At 37.7% G+C, this 25,807-nt stretch overlaps 1 protein-coding gene across 1 annotated transcript; it reads right to left on the bottom strand.

The window, feature by feature from the left end:
• Positions 1-5,278: 5,278 nt before the first annotated feature.
• polm (polymerase (DNA directed), mu) lies at positions 5,279-17,896 on the bottom strand. Its single transcript, XM_023288446.3, has 11 exons — positions 17,407-17,896; positions 15,394-15,571; positions 13,392-13,490; positions 13,136-13,306; positions 12,970-13,041; positions 11,210-11,330; positions 8,599-8,731; positions 7,904-8,006; positions 6,973-7,323; positions 6,799-6,882; positions 5,279-6,304 (listed from the first exon to the last, which is right to left on the bottom strand). The coding sequence occupies exons 1-11, from the start codon at positions 17,601-17,603 to the stop codon at positions 6,218-6,220; spliced, it is 1,596 nt and encodes a 531-aa protein (XP_023144214.1). The 5' UTR covers positions 17,604-17,896; the 3' UTR covers positions 5,279-6,217.
• Between the last annotated feature and the right edge of the window lie 7,911 nt (positions 17,897-25,807).

Raw genomic sequence — 25,807 nt, forward strand, 5'->3', positions numbered from 1 at the left:
TACTATGACCACTATTAAGCTGTGCTTGAAACTGTTGAGCCGCCTATCACCAAGCTGTAGACTCTCAGAAACTTGTCTTCTGATTCTGTTGTGGCTTTGGGTCTTCCAGACCTCTTTCTGTCAGAGTTTCCCCCAGTTTCTGAGTGCCTTTTGACGGTGAAGAAAACTGTACTCACTGACACCTTGACTTTCTTTGCAATTTCTCTGTAGGAAAGATCTACATTTTTAAGTGTTATGATGGTCTGTCTGTCTTCTATTGTCAATTACCTTTTCCTCTGAGTTTTTATAGCAACACACTACGTTCTGTAGCACAACATTGTTCAAATAATGCTCTTGAGGGTATGGTGCCACAGTGTGCTCTAGCACTACTTTTATGCAGACAGAGGGGGTTGTAAGAAATCAAGGAAAGTTGGACTCCTGTAGGATTTGGTAGCACCAACTTTGAAGGCTTGATCAACCTCCATTGCTGCAGAACAGCTTTATGTTGTAAACCCATTTCTTGTTCCCTGAAAAAGATCATTTTGTATAATTCTGAAATGTGCATTATTTTTCAGTTTTGGGTAATCTTACCTTTTTAACATCTGGCAGTTCACCACTTACCTTTGTACCATTTCACGCTATTCAATGGACTTGAACTACTTGAATTTCAAGAAAAAACTGGAAAAATTGGGGTGTTCTAAAACTTTTGACCGGTAGTGTGTATGATATTTTTTCGATTGTTGAGTCTGATTTATTAATAAGTTTGCAAATGGGGAGAGAGAGAACTAAAAATGTCTTCTGTGCAGTATGATATAGTTATAATGCCACTAAAAAAAAGTTGGATTTCAGTTGGATTTTATTTATTTCACAAAAAATTAAAAAATCCAAAATCAACATGTACAACATTTGTAAGTTCCCACAGGTGATACTAATACTGGATGAGAAGGGGCTCATCATTATATAAATATTTTACGATTTTCTGTAAAAGATGTTTCACCATGCTGAATGCATCTTCCACCCACTTGCTCCTCTGTAGACTGTTTTTGAGCCATGCTGCATTTACTTTTTTGATCCATTGTGTTTTATTAGTTGCACGAATATTTCGTTTTTTAAAGTTAATAGTTTACTTTTGGAAAATTTTTAAGTGAAGGACATAGAATATAATGATTTTGATGAAATGTCATGGCTTGTCTGGCTGAAAAGTGGTGTAATTTTGTCATATGTTAAAGCTAACATTTTAGAGTGACGCTTACACATTAGTGCAGCATTAACAACCCAGTAATCCAGTATAACAATATATTCTTAAATTTGATATTCTGCACAAAGACTACTTTAATTTTTGGTACTGTAAGTATATTTTGACACAAATGCAAAGTATTTGTGTATTTAAACTCATTCTGCGCTTGTGTGTGAAAGCCAGCGTGTTAGATTTGTTCACGTCAAACAATTGCAAATATTTCCAGAATCTTATTAGATACGAACATGTGAAGCTAGACTTTTGCAGGTGCTAATGTAGTTTTGGAATTAATAAAAACATCCTCTAAGCTCATTTTACTTTTATTAGTTTTATTGCAACATGCCAACCACAAATGTCAAATCAAGTGAAAAATTAATGAAGAAATGCTTCAAAATTTAATGGTACAAGTACTTTGTAAATAATAAAAGTAACATATAACCCCCCCTGTTTTATAAAAAGCAAGTGCAACATGTGCCATAAAAACCTCAGTACTTTGACATATTAGCAGGGAATTTGTTACAGCTGTCTTACATTCAAATCACGTTTTAGTAGCTTCGTGTAAAGAAAGACTGCTTTGTCTAAGAAAATAGTATAAGTTAATGTCTCACATTTTCACAGAGTTGAAGAAATGAAGTAATTCATTTTCATTAATAAATAGTGTCTTCAATTTCAGTCATTAACTGTTAATGATGTTTAAATGACTGTATGGATCATTTTATTGGATGGATGATGTTTAAAAAAGACACAGCAAAGCAGGGCAGTGGACTAATACAGTCAGTTAAGGGTCACCTCTCCTTGGAGAGTCAGGAAGTAGCGGCTGGCACAAAGTACTGTGATAAATGTCATGGTGGCAGCCAAATAAAAGTTTATCAAATATGTCTACTTCTTTCACCATTAAACCTGCATTTTTATGTTCATGTTCGCTAACTGCCTGAAGAGCAACCAGTAAAGATATTTATCAGACAACTGTGCAGTAAGATGTACTTCTCCTTCTGAAATGTTGTGTAGTAGAAGTATAATGCAGCAGGAAATGGAAATACTCAAGTAAAGTATTTCAAACTTGCATTTAAGAAATGATCTCCTGGATGTGACATTTTATTTTGATCTCTGCTCTGCTCTGCTGTGTGGTTTTCTGTTGGGAGAAGGTGCAGATAAGGGGACGAGGACGTTGCTGAATGCAGGTCACTGTTACACAGGTGTGTTTGTGGGGAAACGCAAAAGATCCAGTAAAACTTAATGTTCCGTGTGAAGAGAAACACATGAGACTAATGAACTGCAACCTCTGATATTTTGCAACAGAAACTGTCAGTAGCTGAAGATGGACAACTGGCAACTGTTATCATTAACTTCCATCCATCCATCCATCCATCATCTATGCACCACTCAATCCTCATTAGGGTCGCGGGGGTTGCTGGAGTCTATCCCAGCTGACTTGGGACGAAGGCGCCAGTCTGTCGCAGGGCTACATATACAGACGAACAATCACACTTGCACTCACACCTACGGGCAATTTAGAATAATCAGTTAACCTCAGCATATTTTTGGACTGTGGGAGGAAGCCGGAGTACCTGGAGAAAACCCACGCATGCACAGGGAGAACATGCAAACTCCATGCAGAAAGATCCCGGGAAAGCCGGGACGCGAACCAAGGATCTTCTACCTGCAAGGTGAAAGTGCTAACCACTACACCACTGTGCAGCCCTATCATTAACTTGGTGGAGAGAGTTTTATTTATTAAGTGTGGTTATGTTGTTGTAGCGACCAATAACGTAATAATGGCCAATAATGTGATACCTAAAAATAATGTAAGAAATTTGGCCATTTCAAATGTAATGAAGCTAACAACATAATAACTTGCCAATAATGTAATAAGTTATTACGTTAATGGCCTAGCATTAATAAAGTCCTTTGAAAATGTAATAACTGCACCTGATAATGTAATAATACATAAATAGGACTGTATAGGACCTATTCTATACAAGGGAAGCATGTGCAGATCCTAGAACTAGACAGAAGATGGCTGCTACATTAGTATTATGAAGCTCTACAAGCTTGCTGGATCAACAGTCAGTAAGTTTACACAAAAACAGTTATTTGGTGAGAACAGCCAATGGGTGAAGCCTGGATTCTTCTCAGTAATGTACAAAGTTAAGGACATTACTAGAAGAATACTCTTCAGTTTTTTGGAGTTAAGTGCCATTATAGTGCCAGTCCAGTTATTTTAAGACAGTTTTAATTGAGGACTAAATCGTTTTTCCTTGAGAAAGGTTTGAAAAAAGTTTTGATGAAATGTTTTCCAAGAAAAAAAAATTGCTAAATTCATTTGACATTGATTTATGAATTTACAAGTTCAAGTTCAGGCCAGCTTCAGTCGTTGCCGAATATGCAGAAGAAGATCAGCTAAGTTGATGGGCTGATGGGCTGATCTTCAAGCCAGGACGTTTAAAGCAACTTGGGTTGTCCTCGTACTTATCAAGTGCTTCTCTCGCCTACAGTACATCTTGATCAGAGGAGAGGCACAACCAATACGTCTGCGATGTCCTGCAGGTGCAGGGGCTGCCGTTAAGTTGAAATGTCATCTTTATGCCTAACATATACATAGGGCCCCACTCCATGTCTGATGGTTGGCCGGTGACTGTAGAGTTCATTCGCCCTTTGGAGACTGAGTCCTGGGTAAACCATCTACCCATTTGCAATGCAGCAGGTTGTACTGGGTTACATTTACCAGTAGCAGGTAACATGACCTGACCTGACCTGACAAACAAATTATGAATTATGAATTTACAAATCTAAGCAAATAAACAATACTCTAAAATAATGATTTCGTACAATAAATAATTCTCAGGCTCTTACAACCATAATTAAGGCGAATGAGAGCAACATGAGACGTATTCTTGATGAATGAACATGACGACTATGCCATCCACTCTACCTATCTTTGATAAGTAAACTGCAGAAAAACTGCAAAAAAAATTTTATTTCCAAGAAACGCAGTCCTATTTGTGTGTTACTACATTATTGGCTGCAGTTACTACATTTTCAATTGATTTTTGAAAAGATTTTTTAATGCTAGGCCATTAACGTAATAACCAACCAATAATGTAATAACTGTTTACAGTATTGGCAAGTTATTACATTATTGGCTATATTACAATAAAAAATGACCATATTTATTACATTATTGGCAGGTATTACGTTATTGGCCATTAAATACTCTGATATGAACAGAGAACTGTAAATATAGCTAATAAAATGTCAGGACAGCTCCACTGACAACAAATATAGAGAGCAATATTTTTCAGTGGCTAAGCAGTAATTCCTGCTGTACAGATGAGTAAGAGCAACCAAAATTCCAAAAATGGACAAAAGTTCTTTCTTGTCAAATACAATTAGGACACTGAATGTACAGCCTACGTTCATCTTGACTTGCTGCTATTTTATTTTGCTTTCCATTTAGTTTTTCAGAATGTAATTACTTTATCTTGTTTCATTATACTTTACTGCACTTTTTTTATTTGCAATACATTTATATATATTTCTACCATTTTACTGTATTTTAATTTTTATTCGATTTGCATATTTAACTCACTAATGAACTTGAAAAATATCTAACAAAGTTTTAAGTTTTAAAAAATTACAGTGTATTTCTGTCAGACACATTACAACCTTTAGATGTTTTTGTTTAAAATATTTTCGAAAAGCATGTATTTTGTCACATATCGTATTTTACATGACTTTCTACTTTCACTGTATTTATGTACTGTTCAGATTTTTTTCTTATGCAGTACTATACTTTATGTATCATTACTAACAACATGTTAAAAATCAGGCACTTGACAAGTTTTTTTTCTCAAAATTACGTAACTCATTTCATTTTGCATTTCAGTGTAAAAAAATCTTTGTAATTTATTCATGTTAAATATATTGGCATTTATGGTCAGATCCAGCTATTTACTGGTCTGTAACAATTCAGGACATGTCATGTTGCTTCTTCTTACTGAAAAGAGTGCAGAATACAGATAACACATTAACATCTCTTCTACAGGAATAAGCAAAAAAATCCACTGATTATTACTTTATTCTAAAATGCTACATAAAAAAGCATAATCTACCACTTAATATTTCAGTTAGCGTGAAATGTCTTCATTCATGCTCAAAGGAAGAATCGTGCTGTTGTTGCAACACTTAATGACATTTAAGAAGCACTTAATGGGCAGTTAATGTCAATGGGACCAGAGTGCAGTGACAATTTTCCTACCCTGTTATGCACCGTGTTGTGCATCATATTGGACTTGGTGGATAATATGGAATATAACTGACAGCATTTCAGGTTGAAATATTTTTGTATGTATATCATGATATACACTACCGTTCAAAAGTTTGGGGTCACCCAGGCAATCTCATGTTTTCCATGAAAACTCACACTTTTATTCATGTGCTAACATAATTGCACAAGGGTTTTCTAATCATCAATTATCCTTTCAACACCATCAGCTAACACAATGTAGCATTAGAACACAGGAGTGATGGTTGCTGGAAATGTTCCTCTGTACCTCTATGTAGATATTCCATTAAAAATCAGCTGTTTCCAGCTAGAATAGTCATTTACCACATTAACAATGTCAAGACTGTATTTCTAATTCATTTAATGTCATCTTTACTGAAAAAAATGCTTTTCTTTCAGAAATAAGGACATTTCTAAGTGACCCCAAACTTTTGAACGGTAGTGTACATTAGGTATTTCTGTTTGTCTGTTTTTGTATGTGAAAACGTGGAATAATGAATTACATTTTCGTTTTCATTTTCAAGGAGTCAGTGTGTGGACTGAAGTTAAAGAAACACAAGTTGACTTAAAGCTAGCACTTTGCAAGTTTGAGGCCTTAATGCAGAAGCATAAATGGACATTTACTGGATGTATCACTTGCACCAGGAGCCACACAGTCCTGTTCCTCTTCCCTGCTGCCTCCAGGTTATAATCTTTAGTGGGTTCATCAGGTCTCTTCAGGCGTTTCTCTCAGACGGAGGGATGTACTCCAGACCAAGATGAGCAAATATCTCCTCCTCCGATGCAGCTCTCAGATATCGACTCTTTAAGAGAAAATAAATACTCATTTCTTCAAATAAATCTACCTCAGTTCACTTTAAGCAGATGATGCACACCAGGTATAGAATGCATTATAAGGACGAGGCAGGAATCAGTTTGATTCTGACCTTTGGTGCCAGAGTAAGATTTAAAATCCGTTCATGATAGATAAATACAAAAGGGGACCCAGTTTGAGTCCTCAGTGTATCCAAATGTTTGCCTTCCTTAAGTATCTAAAACCCGAAACTTGTAGATGGGTTTGAATAGCCCATTTTTGTTTTAAAGAATTGCCAAAAATCCACTATTTACCAAAAACAGAAACTGTAAAAACAGAAAGAATCATCAGATTTACAACTTTCACAGTGAAGCAAAATGTGACAGCAAAACAGCACCCAGAAACTGCTTGTTGTTCGGAAGGCTAAAGATGAACTGCTAAGTAAGTCTGTAGGAATCTTAAACATGACTCTGATGGGAATTGGATATCTTTTTCTGTATTTACCTGTTTGTTGTCATACAGAGCGTGGCTGCTCAGAGACATGGCCTTCTCATGGCCTGCCCAGCGACGCAGCTCTCGTTCAAACAACTGCAGAAGATTAAATCAACGTTATTCACTGTTACATGAGCGAGGAACACGTCTAAGAGTCTGAACAAAGAGGATATTCATTCAGCTCACTTTGGATCCGGTCCAGCCCAGCAGAGCAAAAGCAAACTGGCTGATTGGAGACACCACGAGGTCCACTCTCACAGCCCTCCACTGTCTGTGGGCAGGTGGGTTTGTCAGCTCGTATCGTTCATATGAATGCGATTGTGGATTTTGATCCGTCTCTGACTGCGTGTGGTCTCTAACACTGTCCCTGGTTTTTACAGTGTTTACTGTCACTTTGATTCCTCGTTCTTCTTTCTTGGCTAGCTTAAAGATGGATAAACATCTCTCGAATCGGTCCATGTTGGAGGAAGGTCGACCAGGACCGTCCTTTACCTCCAGGTATGAGTTCCTTGTAGTTTTCTGGTACAACAGAAAACCCTATAGAGACAGTAAGTAGTTGAGGAACGAAATATCCTTTTTTCTAACACTGTGAGGCCTTAATAGAAGATTCTGCCGTCTTAATTTTAACAAAATTATTGTGTAGAATATATGTGTAAAAAATGACTAATACAATATATTTGTCAAACCCTTTAAATTAAAGCCGAAAGCCTACACTTCAGTCACCTCTTGACTGGTTAATATCAGATCCATTGTGATGGTGTGCAGAGGCAAAATTACTAAAACTGTGTCACTGTTCAAAAATGTACAAACCTGACTATGCAACAGACAACAAACTTGGAGTATAGCATTCAAACATCTTCACTTTTTGCACAGCTTATTGCAACAAAGTGTTAATTTATTTTAATGAATCTACACTCAGTTACTGATTTTTAAAAATCTTATCAAATAAAATATATCTGAACTAGCTGATCAATACTCAGCAAAATGTTAGTGCATCCGTCTTCATTTTAGATCCCTGAGTTTGGCATAGATGGGCATTGTTAGAGTCTTCAAGGGATAAAGTGGAGTTGCTTAACCTTATTAAAAATCACTTAATAGGTAGTGACTCAACAGTTACCTGTGATTCCAACCAGAAGACAACTTTAGGCATCAGTCCCACCTCTCTGCCTTCCTCTGGATGTGTTATTAGAAAGTCTACATCATGGCCTGTCTGCTTCCCTCTGCAGAAACAGCATTAGTGACATACTTCTGTTAACCTCCGAAATGTTTTCTTCCAGTATCCCATTTGTTCTTCAAACCACATTTCCAATATGCACATACACACCGATCAGGCATAACATTATGACCACCTGCCTAATATTGTGTTGGTCTCCTTCATGCTCCTAAAACTCCTCTGATCCAGTGGTCCATGAACACAGGACCTCTGGGGTTGTCCTGTGGCATCGGGATGGTGACAGTGAATTCTGTGGGTCCTGTAGGTTGCAGGGTGGGACCTTCCTAGATCAGGCTTATCCTGGTACATCCCACAGATGTTCAATAAGATTTGGATCTGGGGTGTGTCGAGGTGCATTGTCCTGCTGACTCAAGGTTTCCTCGCAGAACATTGCATTAATTACATTATAACAAGATGATCGATGTTATTCAGCTCACCTGTCAGTGGTCATAATGTTGTGGCTGATGGGTATACACACAAGAGTGTCCCACATAACATAAAGCTCAAACAGGTTTCTGACTGTCAGGATTCATTATTTCTTTTAAAGCTGTATTAAACCTGAGGTGGTCATATAAGGATGTGAATGTTTGCTTTTTAACCTCCTGAATCCTCCGGTTAGAACAACCTGAGCGCCTGGTAACACAGAAACGACGGCTTCCTGCACGATCTCAGTGATGGCATCAGCCTCTGCTTTAGTGACCTGCTGGTTGAGGTCGTTGTAGTGCTCCAGACCTGAAAGACAACAAGGCACTTATTTATTCACGATTTAAGTGTATTTCACAAAGGAAGGAGAAAAAAAACTAAAAAATAACAAAGCAAGTGGACCAATTTCTTGATTTTTATCCAAACTGAGACAGTACGGCATTCTGGTCTTCTGCAGTGAAGATTTACGTCACTTTCTGTGGATATTATCGGCCAAAGTCCTCAAGAAAAATATCATTTTTTCTGTTATGTATGTGTCTTTTACTCCATTATTTTAGACTGGAGTTCTTCTTTATACTATGTGGGTCCTTTCATGAATCAGTCAATCAGTGCCTCCCAACTGACCCCCTTTAGAATTAGCAGATTTTTAATGTAATAAGTACATTTGAGGCGGGTTGAAATTTTGTGCTTTTTTAATAAGTGTTATTTTCTCAGCCTGTCTCAATCCTCATAATTTCAAAAGTATTGGAGATAGACACATGCAATTTTCAGGGTACTATATACTTTAAGGGCCTATTACTCTGAAAATATTCATATAATGAATTAAATCTTTGCCTGACTTCATGAAATATGCTAAGGTTGTCAGGGTCAGGTGGCAACTTAGAGAAAACATTAGGCGTGACCAAATCAAGTGTTTGGTACATTCTTAAAAAGAAAGAATGCACTGGTAAGCTCAGCAATGCCAAAAGACCCAGAAGACCACAGAAAACAAGTGTGGTGGATGACAGAAGAATCCTTTCCCTGTGAAGAAAAACCCCTTTACAACAGCTGGCCAGATCAAGAACACTCTCCAGGAGGTATGAGTATCTGTGTCAAAGTGAACAATTAAGAGAAGACTTCACCAGAGTGAATACAGAAGGTTCACTACAAGGTGCAAACTATTGATGCACCTCAAAAACAGGACGGTCAGATTAGAGTTTGCCAAAAAACATCTAAAAGAGCCTGTGCAGTTCTGGAACAGCATCCTATGGACAGATGAGACAAAGATCAACTTATACCAGAATGATGGGAAGAGAGGAATCTGTAGAAGGGAAAGAACTGCTCAACATCTAAAGCATACCACCTCATCAGTGAAGCATGGCAGTGGCAGTATAATGGTGTGGACACGTATGGCTGCCAATGAAATTGGTTCTCTTATATTTTTTGATGATGTGACAGCTGACAAAAGCAGCAGGATGAATTCTGAAGTGTTTCAGGCAATATTATCTGCTCATGTTCAGCCAAATGCTTCAGAACTCATTGGACGGTGCTCCATGCTGCAGATGGACAATGACCAAAGCATACTGCGAAAGCAACCAAGGAGTTTAAAGCAAAGAATTGGAGTGTTCTGCAATGGCCAAGTCAATCACCTGACCTGAATCCAACTGAGCATTCATTTTACTTGCTGAAGACAAAACTGAAGGGAAAATGCCCCAAGAACAAGCAGGAACTGAAGACAGCAGCAATAGAGGCCTGGTAGAGCATCACCAGGGACCAAACCCAGCATCTGGTGATGTCTGTGGGTTCCAGACTTCAGGCTCTCATTGACTGCAAAGGATTTGCAACCAAATATTAACACTTACAGTTTTATTTATGATTATGTTAGTTTGTCCAATTATTTTTGGTCCCTTAAAAAGGTGGAGGGCACATATAAATGTGTTGTATTTCCTCCACCGGTCACTTGATACGGATGTAAATACCCTCAAATTTAAGCTGGAAGTCTGCACTTAAAACACATCTTGATTGTTTCATTTTGAATCCACTGTGGGGTGTACAGAGCAGAAATGCTGAAAATTGTGTTACTGTCCAAATATTTATGGACCTGGCTGTATGTTTACTATGAGGTATGACTAACTTCCCTCCATTTCTCTCCTGGATTTAGTATTTTGAGTATTGTTTGTGTTTGTCTTCCTCAAAACTTCAATCTTTCCTACTGATTTAACGACCTTGTCGAGTGCTATATAAATAAAACTGAACTGAAATGGAATACTGTGACATTACTACATTTAGTTTGGACTGATATTCTACAAACAGAGCATTCTTGACTTGCTGTGCAGTCAAAAAGTATTTTTATTCAGCATTAAAATAAATTAAAAAATTTTGTGCCGTTTTCCATTGCATACAAAATGTCAATTTTTGACACCACCTCAGTCTGAGTGGTCACCCTAAAACAGCTCTGAGCCACGTATCATGAAGTGTAACCAACCTGACAATACTATTTATTACGCTTTCACGTTACTGTGTTATTGTGTACAACGAGATGCTTCTTTGTAGAAATCAAATGGAAGAAAAGTCTGGACTTCAAATGAGGTGTTTCAGGCAGGTAAGGAGCAGATGTATGCGTGGGACAGAACAACTCCCTTTTGTGTAACTTTGAGCATTGTAAGTCTTTTTAAAGACACAAATCGGCAGCAATACAAGACACTGCAGGAACCAAAATGCAGCTCTATAGAAGGAGGGACATTAAATGATTATTATGGGCTTTTTAAATGCAGTATATTCATACATGCCAAGTCCCAAGACACATACCTGCTTGTTGTGCTCGATTGAGTGTTGCTCCTGATTCTTGTAGCTGATGGAGGTTGTGTATCCCATCTCTGATCCATCTGTCTGCTGTTTTTGATCCAACCCCAAAAATGCCTGTCAAAACCTGAAATACACACGTGGACAAAATTGTTGGTACCCCTCAGTTAATGAAAGAAAAACCCACAACGGTCACAGAAATAATTTAAATCTGACAAAAGAAATAATAAATAAAAATTCTATGAAAATTAACCAATTAAAATCAGACATTGCTTTTGAACCGTGGTTTAACGGAATTATTTAAAAAAATAAACTCATGAAACAGGACTGGTGAAAAATGATGGTACCCTTAACGTAATATTTTGTTGCACAACCTTTTGAGGCAATCACTGCAATCAAACAATTTCTGTAACTGTCAATGAGACTTCTGCACCTCTCAGCAGGTATTCTGGTCCACTCCTCATGAGCAGACTGCTCCAGTTGTCTCAGGTTTGAAGGGGGCTGGAGTCTATCCCAGCTGACTCAGGTGAAGGCAGGGGACACCCTAGACAGGTCGCCAGTCTGTCGCAGGGCTACATACAGAGACAAACAAACACTCTCACATTCACACCTACGGGCAATTTAGAGTAATCAATTAACCTCAGCATATTTTTGGACTGTGGGAGGAAGCCGGAGTACCTGGAGAAAACCCACGCATGCACAGGGAGAACATGCAAACTCCATGCAGAAAGATCCCGGGAAAGCCGGGACGCGAACCAGAGATCTTCTCGCTGCAAGGCGAAAGTGCTAACCACTACACCACTGTGCAGCCTCATTGGTTAATTTTCATAGAATTTTTATTTATTATTACTTTTGTCAGATTTAAATTATTTCTGTGACCATTATGGGTTTTTCTTTCATTAACCGAGGGGTACCAACAATTTTGTCCACATGTCCACATCCAATGAAAGGAAACAGAACAGGCCTTAAATCTGTACAAAGACAATACTTCTTTCCTATTCATTTAACTGCTTTGTTGACTTTACATTCATTTATTCATCAGGTCACATAACTCCGCTATGTTCCTTGGCAGCGTTATGTGACGATTGGTGTTGGTTTGTCTGTTTGCCTGTTAGCAACATTACTCAAAAATGAACTAACAGATTTGGATGAAATTTTCAGGGATGGTCAGAAATGGCACAAAGATCAATTGAATAGATTTTGGCAATGATGCGGCTTATAGTCTGGATCCATGGATTTGTTAAAGTTTTCTGTATCATTGCAAGATAGCGTCACGGCGTCACTGTAACTATGACAACAAGGGAAACACTACATCAGCTGCCTGCTGACGATCACATGACTGTGATCCTACTACAAATCCACCGCTGCAAACTTATCTGTACGTATCCATCGGAAATGATACAAGGAACAACTGATAAAATTGTGGGGGTGTTTCCTAGTCCCATCAATTCCCACCGCCCAATACATATTTAGGTTACGCAATTTGGTATCCGTACATAACGTTCACATGCATAACACCCGCCTGCGCACAGTGCAAGGTAATTTTGCTTGTGGGTTCATCTATATTAAATGGCCACATTCTATGTTGCCATGATTTCTGATCATCAATAACTAATAAACAATGAACAGCCTTGGTGGAGTACTGCGCTCTCTGAGTGCTTTTCTTGTTTATTTTTGTTTTACTTATTCAACTGCTGGATACATGACACTCCTACTTCACTAACCAATGTTCAAATTTCCATGGTGATAGGAAAGAGCTGACATACCTTTAGTGCTTTAAACCGGTCAGACTGTTTGGTAGATTCAACCTCATCCGATGCTTCATTCTCCAAAATGTCCTGCAAGCCCAGATAAATAAAAAAAGAGGTTATTAGATGGTGTCCTGGAGCAGCTAAAAGACAATTAGAAAGCTGTAGAAATGGTTCCACTGACTTTGATGACTCTGAGTGAGTGATCTCCCAGACAGGGCAGCCCTGTGAGCTGAGACATGGCCGTCACCGGAGCTGGGAGCGCCTTCAGCACAGCAGCAGCCCGTCGAAACGCAACACCTCTCCCGTCCTCGTCACTGAGCTCAGCGTTTTCAGCCAGGAGTGACAGAGCATCCTGAGACAGAAAGTGTGTTTTGATGACATATGTTTCTAGCTAAAGTCAGAGATGTGGATGTATGTGTTGTGGGGGTGCCACATACAGTGAGGGTGACGTTGTGGTTGTCCAGAGTGGTCCTTCTCTGACAGGCATAGCTGGGCACCGAGAACAGAACAACCTCTGCTTCATTGATCTGCTGCTCCTGGAACACATGCAGGGATTTAAAACACCTTAAACTGCCACAAAAATCCAAATCTATCAAGCAGCTAAACGTGAATCAAGTACAACTGACCAAAGTGTCAGTCTGTGCCATTTCAGACAGTGGTGTTGCTGCATCGTCTAAGAATTTGATCTTTACTTATATGATATAGTTACTCTGCCAAAGAACGCGGCAGAGTTATGTGACGATCTGCGTACATTTGTCTGTCTGCCTGTCTGTTAGCAACATTACTCAAAAACAGACTAACTGATTTGGATGAAATTTTCAGGGAAGGTCAGAAATGACACAAGGACCAACTGAATAGATTTTGGCAGTGATGTGGCTTATAGTCTGGATCCATGGATTTGTTAAAAATTTCCGTATCATTGCGAGATAGCAGCATGGCATCACTTTAACTATGACAACAAGTGAACACTACGTCAGCTGTCTGCTGACATTCACATGATTGTGATCCTACTACAAATTGACCGCTGCAGACTTACTGGGACTTGTCCGTCGGAAATGATACAAGGACCAATTAATTAAATTGTAGGTCTTTCCGAGTCCAATAAATTCCGCCACACATTTAGGTCATGCGATTCGGTATCTGTACATAACGTACACATGCATAACGCATGCCTATGCTTAACACAAGGTAATTTTTTATTAAAGATTTTATCCGTCGGAAATGATGCAATGACTGAGCAGCCTTGGTGGAGTACTGTGCTCTCTGAGTGCTTTTCTTGTTCTGTAAAGTATTCTGGCTGAATTTTGAGGATTTCATATTTTCAGATGAGGGAATTTTGGATTTTCATCCTCACAGAAACATCTTACCTGAGAAGTCTGTGTGTATATATGGATGTATCCATGTTTCTTACTGAAAATACAGTTCTTGCTTCAACATTTCACCAAATTTTGATGCCTGTAAAGTCAGTAAAATTTAAAAAAAAATTGACATGTCAAAATGGTGATGTGGGCTCATTTGTAGGGCCACAAAAACTTGTGTAAACAGGGGTTTACATGCAAACTTTGGCTTACAATACTTATCTCACATCAAATCCTACCAATGTAAAAGGCCACAAAGGTTGGTGACATGTCAGTCAGAGACAATATTTTTAGTATGTACCTACATTCTAAATAATAGCCTGTTTTATCATCTATTTTACTCCAAAAAGAACTTTAATTTATAACCTGAACTAAATGCTGTTTAAGGAACGCCATGAACTCAATAGAAAGATGTTTACTGACGTAAGAGATAAGGTGGGAAATAGCTCATTTCTCACCTATGCAATCTGACTTATTGCTTGTTCTTTCATCATTTTCCTGCACTTCTGTTCACCTAATTTCAACCTTTTTTCTATTTTTTGTGCAGTTTAAAAAAAAAATCTTATCTTATTTTTCTGTTATTTTAGCCCATCAGTTTGAATTATTCTGTAAAGTTTGTGTGTACTTTATCCAACTTGTCTGTTTTTGCCATATTTAATTAAACTGATTTGATTCAATTTTGTATTTCATGTTTTACATGTTAATTTGATTACCTTTTCCTGTAAAGCACTTTGAATAACCTCTGTATAAGATGAGGTGCTATAGACTGTAAATAAACTTGCATGCTTCTTTGTGCAACCACAGGAGTCGCCCCCTGTTGGCTGTTAGAAAGAATGCAGGTGTCAGGTTTCACCTTTCAGACTCAGAGGCTCTGACAATTTTTTACATACAGTCTGTGCTATGATTAAGATTCATCATTTAATCACTGAAGAGTTGCTCTGACAGTTAATTACTTGACAATGTATCTTCACTCACCTTATAATGTTTTTAATTACAAACTGGCTCTTTAGAAGATTACCGATAGTAGTTCTTAGAAGACTAATATACAGGTTGATGCATTACTGAGTACAGTAGCGCTTACCTGTAGTTTATGTCTGTCCAGGATCTCTACTGGACGGCCTGCACGCATGCTCTCTGTGTACCAGCTGATGTCCAGGAGGTGAACTGCAGTTGGGCTTTCACCTCTGGTCTGAGAGTCCAGCCACGTCCTGACCTCATCAGCAGAGTTGTTTTCAGAAATGACATGTGTGACGCTTTCACTGTCAAAGAACAACATTCAGTACAGGAACAGTGAAGCTGAGAGAACAGGATTTGAAGTGTGCAGAATAGTGCTGGGCGATATGGAAGAAATCGTATATCACGATATGGATTATTTTATATCACGATAACGATATATATGACGATATACCACAACAAAGTATGTTTTCAGTTATTCTCCGAAAAGTTTGACAAAAATTTCATTGCTTACTTTTCTCCATGAAACTTTAACCTGTTGCCAGGGCTGGATCCGAATATTCGATCCCCATGGTGGTATGCGGATATTTATTTTGAGATCCGAATATTCGCCCCCTCCTACCTCCACCCCCACCCCCACCCCCAGTCGGGCGTTACGAACCGAGCCGAAAATTCGGCTCTTTCCTCCGTTAGCTCACCGCCTCTGACCTCACGGACCGAACCGAATATTCAAGTCATTCCTTCGTCCGTCCGTCAAATCCCCCCCCCCCCCCCCCCCCCCCCCGGGAAGTTAAGGAGGGGACCGAATATCCGGAGCCCAGAAACTTTTTTTTTTTTTTTTTTTTTTTTATTCGTGCCAAATACAAACAAAATCGGTACAAAAAAAAGTCTTTTTACATTCAAGAAAACAGAAACAAAAAATAAAATAATAATATAGAACAGAGGGCTTGTGCTTTAAACAAAATATTAATCAAAAAGAAAATGGGCTATTATACAAACATATTGTCGATAAAGGAAGCTAGTTTGGAAGCATGTTTTGTGTTAATCAAATGTAAAGATTTTGGCCAAAGTTTCAGATCCGGAGCCCAGAAACTGCTATTGGGGCCAGCCCTACCTGTTGCGTGTCCATCGCTCAGCACTCATGAGTCAAAGAACGTAAAGCAGCGTCATGTCGCAAAAACCACAAGACGGAGTTTCTTTGCGAAAAATCTCTTTTTTATTCTACTTTATTTTCACGTATATAAACTTAGAGTATGCATCGTGACAAGAAAACACTAATACAATCGTCGCAGGCTATTTAATGATAAATTTGCTGTAATAATTGATAAAATTAGGTTAGAAACGATAGAAACGATAGAAGAGAAATGTCACGATAGACACTTTTCTATCGTTCTCACGATATGTATCGTCATATCGCCCACCACTAGTGCAGAGTATATTTTATTAATAATCTTTCATTTTTAGGATGCAATAACACTTAAATTTGATCATTTTCAAACTTTCCGAATGTGAATATTTTCTATTTTCTCTTCTCTATAACAATGAACTGAATATGTCTAAACAGTGGACGAAACAATGTCAAACAAACAATTGTCATCTGGGGCTTTGGGAAGGACCAACCTTTTTTTTAAAAAAAAAATAAATAAATAAATTCTGAACTTTTAGATGCCAAGTAACTGATCAGCTAGTCAGTGAAATGTTCAGCGAGTGATCCACAATGAAAATAATTTTGTTGCAGCTCTACCAACAATAGTCCCAAAAAATCTCTCCAAAGTCCCTGTTTCATCTTGTTTGAGCAAGACTAGCTAAAATCTAAAAAATCCAGGTGTTCAAAGACCTTACACTTTGCAGCATCAGTAAGAGCTGGACATAAAAAAGACTGTATTCAACATTACAAAAGTAACTTTGTGCAAAAAATCTATGCAAAAATGCATCTTAAAAGAGCATTTCCTCTTTCAGTGACAGAACTATTTCACAAATATTGACCAAATTGTCAAAAATGAACACTGTTTAAGGAGGTCATCCCTCACATTGTGATTTCATTGGCACCCCAGATTCTTCCTCGTATGACCCACAGAAAACCTACACAGGAAATAGTCTGATTCTTTGACCCTTCTCACTGTAGTTCCTGTCATCTTACCTGAACAGTTCCTGCAAATGAAAGCCTTTGGTTCGTCCGAGCTGAGAGAGGAAAGCTCTTCTACTGGCTCCCATCTTCCGCTCCAGCAGAAATAAAACCACCTGGGGGAACTTTGTTGGTGCTTGATCCCCACTGCAGTCACTCCCAGTACTCCCAGTATCTGAGGAGACGACTTTTCTTCGCTTTAACGGCACCATGGTGATTAAATAAGACGTGATACTTCCTGATATTAACTAGCTGACCAGAGTTCCTGTCAGCTCTGCTCACTCCTGTCCATGACTTCGTTGCTAGCTCGTTATTATGAAGCTAGTTGTCATTAAATAGTCATTTGTGAACTTCAGATACGACAACGTACTTAAGGTAATGTGTGTCAGATACCAGTCCTCATTTTCTGAGGTCGCTTAGTGGGAGATAAACCCACATCCAGTAGCGAACATTGGCACAGCTGCGTTGCTCCGACAACACCGGCGAAGGCACCTGTGGTGCGTCACGAAAATAATTCCGACTAGAAACACAGACTGCACAGCTGTTGTGCCGTAAAGATTATCTGCTAAAAACTGACTACTGTCTGCAGAGGCATCTCCAAGGAGACAGGAGGGGAACGACCAGTCTGTACAGCTGATCATCACGGACAGCCATTAGCTGACTGAGGCTCACAGTCACACCTCAAAATGATAACAGGAGCTGTGGTTTTGCTCACTGTCTTCAACTTTTTGTAGAACTATTTCCACTGAGTTTGATAAATAGCTGCAGCATCAGACAGGAAACATGAGCGAGAGAGCTCTGGACATTTCTGCATAACAGCAGCACCTTTATTAATTACGTATAATTATTAACAATTTGCTTTTCTTCACCTCAGGCAGGTGAGCTGTCACACAGTCACAGTTGATCAGTTGCAGTAAAATCAGTTCCATTCAGCTGATAACTGAGCTACATCTCAGCTAGACATCATTTTGCTGTTCAACTGTTTTACTGTGGTAAAGTTTAAAAAAAATCTACTGTCTCTACATCAGTATTTGATATCTTAGCTTTTATAATGACAGTTTCCAAATAGCCTCTATTTGCCACACAACAGTTGGTAGCAGTAGAGTCATGGCTTCACAAAGTAGAGTATATTATGTTTTAGGCTCATCTCATTTTCCAGCCATAAAACATGGTTCTCCAAAAACCACCATCAAAGAAGGTCCATAATGTGAAAGGTGTAAACACAGAACTTTTATTTGAGACTTTCTCTTTTTGCTTAGTTTGATCAGAGCAAATAGGTGAAATGAACTTGTCCCATCATCTTTAAATGAAGAGTCCCAGTAGAGTAATGAAGAGTCTGGTATCCGAGCTCCTGTCAGTTGCTTGGACTCAGCTGAAACAAACAAACAACACAAAGGTAAACAGATAAACACAGAAATGGTGCAGTATTAACTCCAGATACCATGATATCAGAGTTTGTCTGAAATGCATCCTGTGCTGTGTGATGGCTGATTAAGGCTTTGTTTCAAGTTCAGACACTTGATTCAAAACATGTTTCATTACTGGAGGCTTCAATGACACACAGTGCTCGAGTAGGACATCTAGTGGTCAGTAAAACTGAAGTGCAATCAGGACGTGTTATTGATTGGTTGATGGATTTTTGGGGATTTTATTCCCGTGGTCCTCATATGAGTGAAGCTGAGAGTGGCGTAGCATCTCCCCCGATGGCATTTAGACACTGGAGGTGGACATACAGATGAGAAGAGGACTAGAAACCTGTTTACAGTTCACGACCTAATCATATTTAACAGGAAAACATGTTTACAGTTCGCTACTTAGTCACATTTAACTCAAAAACCAGGAAAAAAAAAAGCTTCCCCCGAAAGCAATGACTGCCCTCTAAGTGAATGTCTTTCCTTGGAGAACCATATTGGAGGGAAATTCACCCAAGGAAAATTCTGTTTGGTTTGCAAGGTCGGTGTCAATCCATGTTACTTCTTCAATGCTGTAGCTGTAACTGTCCCTGCACAGAGCACATTTCCTGAGGTGCTGTCTGCAATTTTGAATTCTGATGGACATTGAGAATGATTCAGGATTGGCCTGAGGCAGGGAGACTCAGAAAGGTGGAGTCCCTCTTTCACAGCAGTGTCAAACTGAGCCATACCAGAATCCAGCAGCACAGAAATGGCAGGAGAAACAAGTGGCACTTCTCTTGTCATTCCTTTGCTGAGACAGCAGTACTGCGAAGAGCAGTTTTTTGTGACACAAACACTAGATACATTTTTCATTGTCTTTGCAACAACAGCAGAGATGTTGCACTCTACATCAACTTGGAGGGCAACAGACCTCAACTGGACTACTTAAAACATTGCACTAAGCAGCTCTGCCCTCTGTGAGTATGTCTCTTGGGTCAGGCCATCTGTGACAATGGCTTTCATCAGCTGCAAGACTGGTTTGTCACTGTCTTTCCTAATAGCATTTTGAAATGCAGAGCTGTCACAGAAAGCACAACATAAGCACTGACAAAAGACATCAAATGCATAGGTGTTCAGCACAAAGATCGTTGATTTGCCAAGTCTAATCGGCTGATGAAGGTTTCCATTTTTTTTAATAATCCCACCTTCACTCTTTTGGCCCCAAAACATGAATCTGCATGGAGCCATTCAGTGCAAGGAGAGAGGTAGGAAATCCTCTTCCTGTTTTTAGGTGGAACCACTAGGCCCCTCTAGTTTTCAATCACATCTTCATCTGTTGGAGGAATGTTTGTGGCAGCATCAGATTCCACTTGCCTTCTGAACTGTGGGTAGTCATGGATGCTGGATTGGCTTCTGTGATTATCACTGATCCCACTCATCTTTGTTTTTTTTCTTTTGCAAAACAAATCCGCATATTTCCTTCAATGAAGGAAAGATGACGAGCAATAAAGCGCTTAATTCGAACAGGCAAGTTTTCATGTTTGAAAAGGCCATGTTTTGTATTTTTGAACTCAGCTTCAACAGTGGCTGAGCTTGCTGTGATGCTGGACTATTCCTGTCCAGAGTGGTAAGTAACTTACAAGTTGTATTATATGGGGAATATGGGAAAGAAATGAATATTATCCTGATCCCTGTTAGCTGCAGCAAGTGACCTGCTCTCCTCGCATATTTCTGTTACCCACTGTCGTACGTCAGTCTGGATGTCATCACATGGATCCACTTTCTCCATTTTCTCTGTCTCTTCATCTGGAATGATGATGGAATCTTCTGCAATTTGGGCTTTCAGATATTTCTTGCACTTTTCTGATGCGAGAGGGACTCCAGAACTGTGGTCACCCTCTGCCTCACTGAGGACGACCACAGTGATAGCACGTAAGATCTGTTTTGCGTGGTCCAAGGATTGTGACTGAAGAAGCTGTGCAAAGAAATCTTTGACACAATGTGTTTTGATTTTCAGGCAGTCCCACTGGCAGATCATATTGATGCAGTGTGCAACATCAACCCTGACAAAACAAGGGGGAAGTTCTGCAGACTGGTTCCCACGCAAGACATGAAAGCATTCGTTAATGTACGTCTTCAGATCAGGATGAAGAGTGAAAGCCTTGACCAGAGCTCCAAGAATGGCCAGAGAAAAATCACTCAGTTTCCTTTGTAACAGCTGCACCTGCTCGAATCCATTCTGTCAACCAATTTGCAATGGCATTAACATCATGTCTCTCTGACAGCATTTGCACCACTGGGACACTGGAGCAGTTGTGTGCTGTCAGAATGCCTTGATACAAGAAGATATGGCCAGATGTACCATTTGATCTCACCAGTTTACTTTCTCCTGTAATGTGTTAGATTACTGGTACTGCTGTATATGCATTTTTAAATAATTTTGGATGAAGGAGATTACAAGAAGATTACAACAGTGTTATTTTACTACCTAAGTTCTGTCTTAAGTTCTGACATTACACAACCGAATTGTAGCATTTTTTAGGTTTTTCTTAAAAAATGCAGTTGTCTTTTTAAACCCTCTGTGACAACACAAGATACTTTGGCCACATTTTTACTCAAGGAAATAAAAACAGTTTTAACAGGATTCTGTTAAATGTTGATTTACTTTTCTGTTTATCCCCAGTCACATTTTACTAGTTCCAATATCCAATGAAATGCATTCAGTTTTATGTATGTAGCTTACATATTCTGTCAGATAACATGCAAGCCTTTAATGAAATTAACACTCACTGTACGAATGCTAGGAATGCTAATTCTGAACACATGAAAGAGAGTAACCCTGAAACTGTTTTCCTGAGGAAAGAAAGCAGCCGGTAAGGATGTCCTCAATGTTAGGGTTAAGATAGTGTGAAACAGGGTTTAACCAGGAAAAAACATTTTTAACGAGGCCAAAAATGACACCTATGGTTCACACGTAAGTCCGAAAAAGTTGTCATTGAAGAATTTACCCACTATGTTTCATAAAATTATTTATATTTAATTTTATCCAATCGAGCTTCACACGTCTTCTCGAAAACTACACTAAAACTTTGTCTTAGGACAAAACACAAAAAGGATAATGGAAAGGACTTGGCCAGGCGAGTAAGATTATGTCAGTCTGGAAGTTCAAAGTTGCTCCTGCTCAGAGATATTGACCTTTGACTCTGGTGCTTCTTTTAAAGCTTCTAATTCAAAATTGAAAGGGGTTAGACTCATGGGAGCAACTGTTATACAAAGCTCTTGACTTCTACTACCATGCAGGCTGTGGCTTGATGTTGTCACTAGCAGTCGGCATCACAAAATGTGATAAAAATTTGATTTCACCCATATACATCCATTCATTTGTAAATTCAGTACAGATAGATGTGTCCCTCATCAATTTAAACCCCTCAATGCACTTAAAGTTTTATATTTCACTCTTCCATTTAGGAAAAACAGCCATTTTGAAGAAAAAACTACAACTTCCAATAGCGTCACAGTACAATGTGATTGGACATGCCATGAAACGTAGTTCTTCTTGGGGTTTACAAACTAGGACTGTGTTTTTGTATTAATAAACTAAAATTAATGGAATGAAGTACTGACAAATGTGCTACTGTTAAAGTATAATGCATGTTGCATGAAATAAAAGTTAAAGAGTACATGGTATTGTGGCAATTTTTGTGTTTGTATCACACTGGAAGTGTTTTGGGGGAAATTTGCGCTCACTGCTCAGGCAACCCTGTTAGCATCGGTAGCGTAGCGTAGCCTCACCTTGTGAGGACAGAAATGTCATATAAATCCTAGTTCCTACTATTATCCATAAACAGTGGTGGAGGAAGTACTCTTGCTCAGTACTTAAGTAAAACTACAGATATCCAGCAAAATATATACTTTAGTAAAAGTAGAAATACTACATTAACAATCCTACTTAAGTTAAAGTAAATAAGTACTTACTTTTAAATGTACTTTAAGTAGCAAAAGTAAAAGCACTCACACAGTGGGTTGTCTCTTATGTCCAGGACTATATTTCAATTAAAAAAAGAAAGCATAGTATGGGACTGTGTTACCCTGTAAGGTAACAGAACCAAAAGAATGATAAAACAGAGTATGAAATGTATTATAGAAGGTAAGTGTAAGTACACAAACCTTTACAATAAACAAAAGTTGTTGCTGTGGCATCCACATAGGTATAAGAATTACTAGTAGTAACATCTGCATTTTCTAGTATCATTAGGCAAAACCAGTAAAGACAACAGTTATACCTTCAAATCATTTATTTTATTGCAAATCTATTCAAAGCGCAACATTAGACTCTGTTGGCTGCGTTACAGAAAAAAAAATGTATTCAGATTTGACATGGCAAAAAATAGGCTAGTAACTGACTAAGCTATTAATCACTGACATTGTTAGTACGGGCAATTAGTTTGATTAATTAGTTTGTGACATTTTTAAGAACATTACTTCAAAATTATTCCTCCTTATTTGCCAGAGGGTATTGATTTTTTTAAAAAGTTAAGAATTTTGGTGGCAGTTCCTTAAATTATCCTGAAAGCTCCACAAAAACCAGCTCATTTCTTCCTAGTGACAAAAAATGCCCCATTGAAAACCATTGAAAATGCCATTTGTGATCCCCCATTTATCTCAACATAAATTAATGCATTCCTTTCTGTTAAGATTTCATTCTGTACGACAAGCTTTAAATTTTAAATTTTAATATTTGTCCACCTAATGGTGCTACTTTTTCCTATTCAAAGCATGCAGCAAAATTCAAAACTTCTTACCATTTCTTCTTCTTTCTTCTTACCGTGTGTGTGTGTGTGTGTGTGTGTGTGTGTTTGCGTGTGTGTGTGTGTGTGTGTGTGTGTGTGTGTGTGTGTTTGTGTGTGTGTGTGTGTGTGGGGGGGGGGGGGTGTTTTAAATGAGTGCAAACATTACCTCTAAGACCTGGTTTCCACACGTGGACATCTTTTTTTTTTTTTTTTTTAAGAGAGTATTCTTCATAATAATGCTAATATTAAAATAATGTCAATAATAAAAACAACAATAATAATGACAATATAAATGTAATATAAATATAATAAAACATTATACATGTAATAATCAGATATTAGATATTATCCAATTATTACATTTACTGGTTACTTCTTATCCCCTATAACTAGAAGAAATCTAAAATGCAAGCCCAACCAAAGCTTGGGTCTATCTATTCAAAAAAACAAAACAAAACAAAAACAAACAGAACAAACTAATAATACTGAGATGCTATGTTTGGCTCCTACTTGCAGATTATTCAATTTTTTTATTATTGTTTTTTAATTGATGCAGTATACACCACAAGAGTTGTCAATAACTTTGTTATAGGTTATATTGTGTGTGTAGAATGACAAAGCATTCTATTCTATTCTATTCTATTCTATTCTATTCTGTTCTATTCACCATGACATTGTTATTGTTATTATTTAAATGTAATGGGTAAAAGGACTTGCTGTGGACGCCATGTTTTTATTTGGTGACTGAAGACTGAACTCGAGAAAGTCGACGTTGGATAGGATTCAGCAAGTTGATCCAGAAAGAAGCAACACCTGAGCAACCTACAGGACCACCTGATTTCTTTGTACTGCCACGACATGGACAAGGTAAGAATATTAATCACTGACAACATTTAAATGTCTTTCATGTGTTTTGTTCTGTTTAAGATTTTAACTTGTTTGGATGCTATCTGCTAGTTAGCATAAACTGTAACGCTCGTTAGCCAACTTGTTAGCGTTAGCTAGCTAGCTTAAATATAAAATTAGCCTCCCTGAGTCCAAAATGCGAATTTATGGGAATTTGTGTGTAATTATTATAGTTAAATGGTTGAAACTACAAAAAATTACATGAAAACTAAGTAACCAAGCTTTTAGTGTGAGCAAGAGACAAAAATAACAGTACAAAATGAATATGTGAACAAGCAAATAGTGTATTTTTATAGTTAAGGTCCACATTTAGCATTATGGAGAATATTACAATATTTTTCAGTGTTTAGGCCGATGTGTGTTTTTTTTTTTTTTAAATATTTGGAAAGTACACTGTAATTAACATGATGTACTGATAGAAAACAAAGAAATTGTCTTTTGCTATCTAGTTTTTGAATTTTGTTGACTTTAATCTTAAAAACATCGTCCTCAATAATGTTTTGTTTTTTTTTTCAAGTTTTTGTAAAGTTATTTGGGATCAGTAATCAGATTCCAAATAGTCGCTTCTGGCATTTATTTTTTTTTACTCTGTTGAATTTAATCTTTAAAATGCAGTCCTCAGTAATGTTATTGTTTTGAAGTTGTTGTTGAAGTTATTTTGGATCTTAAAGCACATTTGAGATTGTCCCTTTTGCTATGTTTTTTTTATTCTGTTGTCTTTAATAATTAAGATACAGTCCTCAATAATGTTATTTTTTTAAAAAGTTTTTAAGATATGTTGTTACATTGATCACATTTCAAATAGTCTCTTTTGCTGTCTGATTTTTTTTTATTCTGTTGAATTTAATCTTTGTAATACAGTCCTTAAAAATGTTGTTTTTTAAAGTTGTTCAATGTATTTTGTAGCATTAATCACATTTCTTTTGCTATGTTGTTTTATTCTGTTGTCTTTAATAATTAAGATATAGTCCTCAAGAATGTTCTTTTTTTAAATTTTTAAGGTACTTCGTTTCATTAATCACATTCCAAATTGTCATTTTTGCTACTTTTAAAATTATTATTCTGATGTCTTTAATATTTAAAATATAGTTCTCAATAATGTTATTTTTTAAAGTTTTTAAGGTATTTTGTGGCATTAATCCCATTTCAAATTGTCACTTTTGCTATGTTTTTTGTTATTCTGTTGTCTTTAATATTTAGGATATAGTCCTCAATAACGTTATTTTTTAAAGTTTTTGTAAAATTTATTTTGTGGCATTTATCACATTTCAAATAGTCTCTTTTGCTATCTCTGTTTTTATTCTGTTGACTTAAATCTTTAAAGTA

This window comes from Amphiprion ocellaris, chromosome 17 (assembly GCF_022539595.1).
Source record: "Amphiprion ocellaris isolate individual 3 ecotype Okinawa chromosome 17, ASM2253959v1, whole genome shotgun sequence".
NCBI lineage: Eukaryota > Metazoa > Chordata > Actinopteri > Pomacentridae > Amphiprion > Amphiprion ocellaris.

Excerpts from the sequence above, each read along its gene's own strand:
- polm (XM_023288446.3), bottom strand. The coding sequence starts at position 17,603 with ATGGTGCCGTTAAAGCGAAGAAAAGTCGTCTCCTCAGATACTGGGAGT. Across the intron at positions 11,331-12,969 it reads ACCGGTTTAAAGCACTAAAG|GTTTTGACAGGCATTTTTGG; the intron begins GTATGTCAGCTC and ends TGTGTATTTCAG. Across the intron at positions 8,732-11,209 it reads CAATCGAGCACAACAAGCAG|GTCTGGAGCACTACAACGAC; the intron begins GTATGTGTCTTG and ends GTTGTCTTTCAG.